General features: G+C 50.4%; 1 protein-coding gene across 14 annotated transcripts in view; it reads left to right on the top strand.

Moving 5' to 3' along the window:
- The window catches only part of EBF3 (EBF transcription factor 3), a 125,353-nt gene extending 117,821 nt beyond the window's left edge, over positions 1-7,532 (top strand). For 2 of the 14 annotated variants that reach the window (XM_019728260.3, XM_088791747.1), the window contains 6 exons: positions 1-56; positions 691-868; positions 1,906-2,094; positions 2,487-2,684; positions 3,723-3,835; positions 4,876-7,532. The exon at positions 1-56 is cut by the window's left edge and continues 10 nt beyond it. In XM_019728260.3, coding sequence (XP_019583819.1) covers positions 1-56; positions 691-868; positions 1,906-2,094; positions 2,487-2,684; positions 3,723-3,835; positions 4,876-4,893 — 752 coding nt within the window. In that variant the 3' untranslated portion in view covers positions 4,894-7,532. The remainder of the gene's footprint in view (positions 57-690; positions 869-1,905; positions 2,095-2,486; positions 2,685-3,722; positions 3,836-4,875) is intronic. The other 12 variants (XM_074338797.2, XM_074338799.2, XM_019728264.3 and 9 more) reach the window with 8 other exon arrangements.
- The last annotated feature ends 235 nt before the right edge of the window (positions 7,533-7,767 follow it).

Here is a 7,767-nt window from a genome sequence, read left to right on the forward strand (position 1 = left end):
TCAAGAGGGCGGCTGACCTGGTGGAAGCCTTGTACGGGATGCCACACAACAACCAGGTAAGCTGAGCCTCGACGCGCGCGGCCCCTTCCCGCGCGGCCCCTTCCCGCGCCACCGTGTCCGTGATCCGCCGGCCGGCCTGGGTCCAGCGCGGGCTTTCTGGCCACAACTGCTGACTGGGAGCCGGATACGGGAAAGCCTTCCTCTGCGTGTCTGTGCCCTTGCACTACGTATTCAAGTAGGAAATGACGGGTCAGGGTCAGGAACCAGAAGGACTTGTCACAGGAAAGAGGGCCAGTTAGAAATCCATCAGAGGATTCAGAGGCAGGTGCTGTTTGGTGCTGCCGGGACCCACACCCCGTTTCACTCCGCCAGGGGTTTCCGGGGAACCTGAGGGCCGTCCCTCTGCATGGCCCCATTTCTCTGACTGAGTCCAGTGCCTTCCTCACTGCCCTGAGCCCCTGTGCACAACTTGAGGGCAGAACAGAGCAGATGCTGTGTCCTTTCAGAAGCCCCTGTAAATTGTTTCCTAAGGGACATTATTTTTCTGTTGAAATATACATCTTGTCAGAGGCTGGACCAAGGGACCGTGGCCTCCACCATTATTGGCCCTGGGCGGTGGAGGGGCTGGGTGGGTGGTGGGGGGCAGGCATCCGGGCCTGGCCCTCGGTGACGGGCTCCCCTCCTGCTCAGGAAATCATCCTGAAGCGAGCGGCTGACATCGCCGAGGCGTTGTACAGCGTCCCTCGCAATCACAACCAGATCCCCACACTGGGCAACACCCCCGCACACACCGGCATGATGGGCGTGAATTCCTTCAGCAGCCAGCTCGCCGTGAACGTTTCAGAGACATCACAAGCCAATGACCAAGGTAGGCGGCCACGCAGGGCGGACCCCTTCCTTCCCTGACACCCCCACAGGGTGGTGAGACTTAGCCACAGCTGACTTGTCCCAAGGCCAGCTGGATAGGACAGTGCTCGGTCCCCGGAAGCTGTGCCCAACAGCTGCCGTGCAGAGAGCACGCTGAGGGCCCAGAGCCTATGCAGCAGCTACATCGCCTGCCACTCAGCTTATAGTATTTGCTAGAAGTTTCCTTGAATGTATTCGTAAGCGACCTGGTTTTCCTTGAAAGTCTGGGGTAAGCCATAGGGTAGCTGTGATGTAGTGAGCCGCTGGGACCCTCCTTGGATGTGTTGCATGGGTGGGATCTGGTTTCTAAGTTTGGAATGAATAAATGGACAGGAAGTCCAATTGCCCCACCTTGCAGCTTATCCCATAACAGTGCCCTGGGCGGCCGGGGCTCGTGGACCGACTGCTTGAGCCGGTCCTTTGAGTCCATTTAAGCCCCCTCTTAAAACTCTGTGCAGGCAGAAGTGTCAGAAAGCAGCTCAGCTGTACTGCTGCTGGGCTCCCCTTCATCCACACCCCACAGCAGGAACGAAGCCACTGCCCCCTGCCCCCCTCCCCACACTCACAGACACAGCAACCATAAAAATGAAGGCCCCCCCAAACGGCCTTCCAGGGGGTGTTATGGCCACAAACAAGCTCTCCTTGTCAGCCATGGCATTTGAAGGTCTGCAGAGGCCGAAAGTTCACATAGTGGGGGGACAGACCAGGAAGCCAAGCTGTTGATAATTGCTTGTAAAGAGAAACGTGAAAGCAACTGACGGTTAGATCGAAGCGTGCTTTGGCGGCTGTCGAAGCCAGCAGACGGGACGGGCCTGGCGATGACACGTGCCAGGTTTGGCGTGACAAGGTTATCTGAGCTGCTTAGGGGCGTTAGGGCTGGAGTAAAGCGTCAGGGCAATTAAAAATGTTTACTATATGATATAGATTTGCGGGGAAACCCCCCCCAAGTGTCTCTCCCTGATAATAACGTTATTTTTGGCCGGGGGGGGATTTTAACAGTCGGCTACAGTCGCAATACAAGCAGCGTGTCCCCGCGAGGCTACGTCCCCAGCAGTACTCCCCAGCAGTCCAATTACAACACAGTCAGCACTAGCATGAATGGATATGGAAGTGGCGCCATGGCCAATCTAGGGGTCCCTGGCTCGCCTGGATTTCTTAATGGCTCCTCCGCTAACTCTCCCTACGGCAGTAAGTGTCTGTTTTTGTCACACGTCATCACACAGATTCATTTTCACTGCAAAGTCAAATGTGTGCATTGTTGGATGTTCTGTGATGTGAGCTACTGGATAAAAGGAAGGGTGGCCCCGGAGGCTGGGCGTCCACATGACGACCGTAAATTGACTTAAAACGGGCCCCACGCGATCACATTGGAAACCCAACCAAAATCGGAACCAAACGGGGCCGCCCAATTGGAAACGAAAGTCCAACACCAGAGTTTGCCTGTTATCCAGAGAGCGGCCAAGCCAGAAGCACCTCACGCGTGCCCTGCTGGCCCCGGTGTCCCCGGCAAGGCCGTGAGGGCTCTCTGTCGTGTTGCCGAGCCTGGCGCCGCGTGTCCTGACCTGTTTGCTTTGTTGCAGTAGTGCCGTCCAGCCCCACCATGGCAGCCTCTTCGGTCACTCTCCCTTCAAACTGTAGCAGTACGCACGGCATTTTCTCATTCTCACCTGCCAATGTCATCTCTGCAGTGAAACAAAAGAGCGCCTTCGCGCCTGTGGTCCGGCCCCAAGCTTCTCCTCCTCCCTCCTGCACCAGCGCCAATGGGAATGGACTCCAAGGTGAGCGGCGCGGCACGGGCCGGGGTCCCGGGATGCTCCTGGAGCCCTGGTGGGACTGTCCTCAACCGCCTCCTGAGGGCAGGCCAGGCTGGGGCTGGACCGCACGGCCCGGGGTGGGGGGTGGGCAGTGCTGGGTTCTGTCCCAGGCGGGCGGGAGCTACGGCCCTTGCTTCAGGCACACTCTCGGATCCCTTGCACGTCTCATGGCCGTTGCATGCTCTCCTGTGGTCTGCCATGCTGCGATATGCCCCTACCCCGGTATTCGTAGGAATGACACCATTCGCTCAGCCCCAGATTCTTCCTCTTAGTTGATGAAAACCATTCCTCATCCTTCCAACAAAGTGTCCTCGTGAAGCTCAGGGGATGGCGCCCCCCGGGGAAGGAACCACAGTTGTACTCAGCCCCTCTTGGCAAACAGGCCTTCACGGCCATGGCACAGGCCCTGCCCGATGCTTGCAGGCTCGCAGCCTCCTTATTCACGAGGCAGCGAAGTAGCCCAGGACGGGATGGTGGGGCATCATGCCACCTGCGGAGCCCGTCTCCAAATCCGTCGGTCCTCCAGGCCCTGAGGTGGGGCCATGGTTGTCAGCTGGGTGTGTGAGACATGCGTACTGTCCTTGGCAAGGGGCACCCAGACCCAGGGCGATGCATGCACTTGTGCTGGACGGCAGGGCTTTTCTGAGTCATCTCTTTCAAAGACTCACCAGGGCCGGCCGGCCCCGAGGGCAGCGGGAAGCACTGCTGCCCACCAATGGGACCATGTGGGGCAGGCACCCAGCACCTGCCCAGTGCCGGCTCCCTCTGGGCAGTGGCTGTGACGTGTGTGGCAGGCGGGGCCACGTGAGCGCCCCCAGCTTGCACGTGGCTCTTTGGGATTTTCTGAGGCCCACAGGCACTGAGATTAAGTGGCCGCCATCTGGCCTCTTTCAGACACCACCCTTGGTATATGCTCCTCCCGGTGAAAATCAAATCCAGTTACTCCTTTAAAAAAACTGAATCCATTCCTCCAGTATTTACTGAGCGCCTACTATGTGCCAGGCTCCCTGCTGGGTGCTGAGGACGCTACCGTGGAGAAGACAAACTGGCCCTTTTGTGAAGTCGGTGGCATATTTCACTTTGATGAACTAATGCTCAAAAAAGGAACTGGAAAGGTATCAGTGATTTGAAATAATTGTCTTCACAACATCTCTTAGTGTGTGAGAGGGATGCCCAGGCCCCCAGAGTGCTGCCACCTGGCCTGGGAGGGAGCCAGCCGCGGTCACCAGAACTGCTTAAAAGGCAGGTGGCCAGGTGCCATGGCCCCGTGCCATGGCGTTGGGGCCCACTGAAAGCTGGTGCCGTGTAAGCAGTGTGTACACACACACTCACACTCACACACACACACACATACACACACACAGGCACAGGTCTTGGAAGTCATAAAGTTGTAACGGTGAGTCGGAGATAAATTAATATTGTTGAAATTAATGAGCTGAGAAATTGAAGCTCGCATCACTACATGAGCAAATGTATTAATATGTTACAGACATAAATTAATGAGAACGATCATTCTGACAAAAATTAAACAACACTAAAGTTAAAAGATTTTAAATCACATTCGTGCCAGGAGTTCACTGGAAAGCGTCCACTCTGCGTGGCATTTTAGCGCAGTTTTCTCTTTGATTCTAAGAAGAGAGAGCCCTGTTGCCGAGGCGGAGCTGTGACTTGTGTCTCTTCAGGGCCCGTGGCCTTGAGAGGGCAGGGCAGGTGGGCTGAGTGGCTTTGATGCTGGAGGACCCACGACTCACCATTACGATGCAGTGCAGTCAGCAGGTCAGAGGCAGGGCGAAGCAGAGGGGAATCGGAGGCATGGCCAGTTCTCACCCAGGGAGAAAGGGCAGGTTGGTTCACGTCTGTGGACACAGGTGGCCTCTGGGGAGTCTGGGCTTCCATCTGCTCTAAACCAGCCACTGAGAGGTGAGGGAAGCACAGCGTTTCCACAGGAAGTCCTTGAGGAGGCCCACAGGGCGGTTGTCCCCCCCCTGCACCCCATCCCGAACTAGGTCCCCCCACGCCTTAACCAAGCCCAGGGCTGGTTAATGGAGAGTTGGGAAGACCCAACAGCAGCGCTGAATAAAGCACAAAGAGAAGGCTGGGCCCCCCTCCGCCCGAGACGCGGCCCCCAGTAACCAGGCTCCTCTCTCTCTTGCAGCTATGTCTGGGCTGGTAGTCCCGCCAATGTGAGGCCCTTTTGTTTACCTTCCGCAGCACCCAGCATCCAAGGACGGACTTCAGGGGACACGTTTAGTATATTCAGACATGCTGATGGAGACAGTATCTTCAAATACGTCAGCAGCAGTCGGAATGCTACAAAAGACTTTGTTTAAAGATTTTATTTAAACTATTAAGAATCGACATGCAAACAGCCTACTTCTTCATGAACAATTCCATTTTATTGACTGAACTTTTCTCATATTTTCCCATTTCTCAGTCCTGAAGAACAAGGAAAACAAAGCGACGCCTATTTTGTATCAAGTTTCTGACTCCGTCTTGGCTGTGTCTAGTACTTGCTATGTGTTGGGAGAAACTTTGTGAATGCACCGTTTTGATGCTCATGAAACACTGATGAAAAATGCCTCCAGACATTTTTCTGTACTCATACTTAGATTCACAATGGTTGTGTATCTCTATAATGTGAAATATTTTTTTGTGGTGGAAAAAGGGGGCCAAGGAGGTTGAGCCATCAAACTGGAAGGAAGGAGGCCTATATGGTTAGGAGAATTGGGGGTGGCAGGGAGGGAGGGCGGGTTTATCATTGCTTACCTTCATCTTAATGAAACTTTGTAACTTATTGTAGTTAGAAATTGTAACTTTGATATTGAATTCTCTTGCCTTCAACAAGCACACTGACAGAGAAAAAAATGCTACTGTCTGTTGGTTAAAATATTCTCCCACTGCTAGAGCTTCCTGTTAAGCAAGTGTGATCTGCAACATTTTTCAACTTTTGCTAGCACTGTATCTATTGCATTCTTAGGCTACTGTGAGGTCCATGTTTCTTGTACCAGAAATTGTCCTTTTGACTTCTAGTTCCTTCTTCCCTAATGTGTTTTGTATGTGGTTATAAAATTGTAGACTTTTGTGATTTTGCCAAAGTTGTAGCTAAATATTTATACACTTGTCTTGAATTTTTTTCAGATCCACTTAAATATTTAGAAGAAACAAGTTTTATTCCTTATGTGTCTTATAAGGAATAAAATGGTCTCCATTCAACACTTTTCCATGAACACTTGCAGTTGCTAAGGGACTTTATTTTGTAACATATCAATTATAAATATTGTATTTATCTTTGAAATTTTGTACATTACTTTTCCCCACCATTTTCTTTTCCTTTTTCTTGTCCGTATTGGTTTTGGATCGTGGCCTGGTGTTGAGATGCTGGGAAGAGCATTAAGCCAAGAACCGTCTCTTTGATCTGTTTCGTTAAAATGAACCAGTGTCCTTGCATTTCATTTGTACTTAAAAATTTTGCTATTGTTTAGACTTTCCATCCTTTTTTTTATTTTGAGGAAAAGTCAAATTCATTGTTTATTTTTATATTATTTTTAAGTTATCTGAACAAATACTTTTGAAAAAAAAAAAGTTTGTTGTATAGTCAAAACAAAACGGTGCCACCGGCTGTGACAAATCCTCGTAGATTCTGTGCATGTGGAACAGCCACAAAGAGGCGACACCGTTTGGGGCTGTGTCCTAATTTTATTTTTTTTTGTAGAATGTAAAAAGTCATTTTAGCTGCCACCCATGACTTTGCCACATAGCTGAACTGTGTTTACTGGAAAAATTCAGAGGCCTAAAGTTTAAAATAAAATTTACTTCTGATGTTTTAATTAAAACGTTTGCCACATTAACTTCTCCGATGCCTTAAAAGTAGACTTCTTTAAAGAACCTTTGTGCTGTTCTATTACAGGCTTACACCACAATTGTTAATCAATATTTCATTTGGAGACTTACGGTGTAAAACACACACACACACACACACACACACACACACAAAAGCACAAACCTGGTGACACCTGTGTCACTCCTTCCAGTGTCTGATTCTGCTGCGTCCTCCCAAGCTCACCTCAGGTGCAGAGAGGTTTCGGGGGATCGAAACGACCGCTGGCTTTTAATTTTTTTTTTTTTTTTACAATACTTTTTTGTGTGGTCAGACCCAACAGCACTGTCTGTACTTTTCAAACTGGAATGACCTTCGGATCCTGTGCCTGTCAGTGCCAAACCTGCAGTGAGACCAAAAGGGTCAGCTTCCCCTGCCCGTGCGTTGCTTTGCAGACGCAGCTCAGCAAACGTTTTGCAAACTGCAGCAGAAATCAAACTTAACACAAAAAGGAGGGACTTTTAAAAACTTTCTTGACAAAAAGCAAAACAATGCACAACTTAGAAAAGTATTCATTCAAGGGACTCAATAAACAAAACAGAATGTCCCCAGCGGTCAGCAGGTCACACTCTGGCCCTGTGATGGCTGACAAGGCTTAGCTACGTGGAAAAGCCTGAGAAGTGACTTTGGAACTAAATTGCCTCCGTTTTATTTTGTATCAGTCAGGGTTTGACCTAACAACGAGCCCATGTGTACCCGTTAAGAGCGTTTGCAAGTCCCCTCATACCTGCACTTGGATTGTGTTTGAGACTCACTAGTCAATGCCCTCATCGCTTCATTGTCTCAAAACTGAGCGCGTCACTAACTGCTAGATTTTACTGTTAAAGACCCTACAATAAGATGGTTTATCTGTACATTTTTTCAGATATTTAACTGTATAAAAATGTTCATTTTACACAATATTTAATTAAAGTATTTCTTGTCTGTGAATTTCACTATGGGTAAGTTTATGTTTTGATTATTAAAGCGACGCAGAAACACCATGCACAAGTCCCACTGGGGGTTTCATTTGCATACCTTGGGTCCCAGGGCTCTGTCTCGGCCAAGATAAAATCGAGTCGTAGAAGAAGTTTCCACAAGGTGAACAATCCTCCAGCCCTCACCAAACCTGCACAGAGATTCTTGCAGTTATTTAGACAGGCCTGGTCCACGGAAGGGCCTGCCTGTGGC

This window comes from Rhinolophus sinicus, chromosome 15, assembly GCF_057876585.1.
Source record: "Rhinolophus sinicus isolate RSI-liver-muscle chromosome 15, RSI-T2T, whole genome shotgun sequence".
Classification (NCBI taxonomy): Eukaryota; Metazoa; Chordata; class Mammalia; order Chiroptera; family Rhinolophidae; genus Rhinolophus; species Rhinolophus sinicus.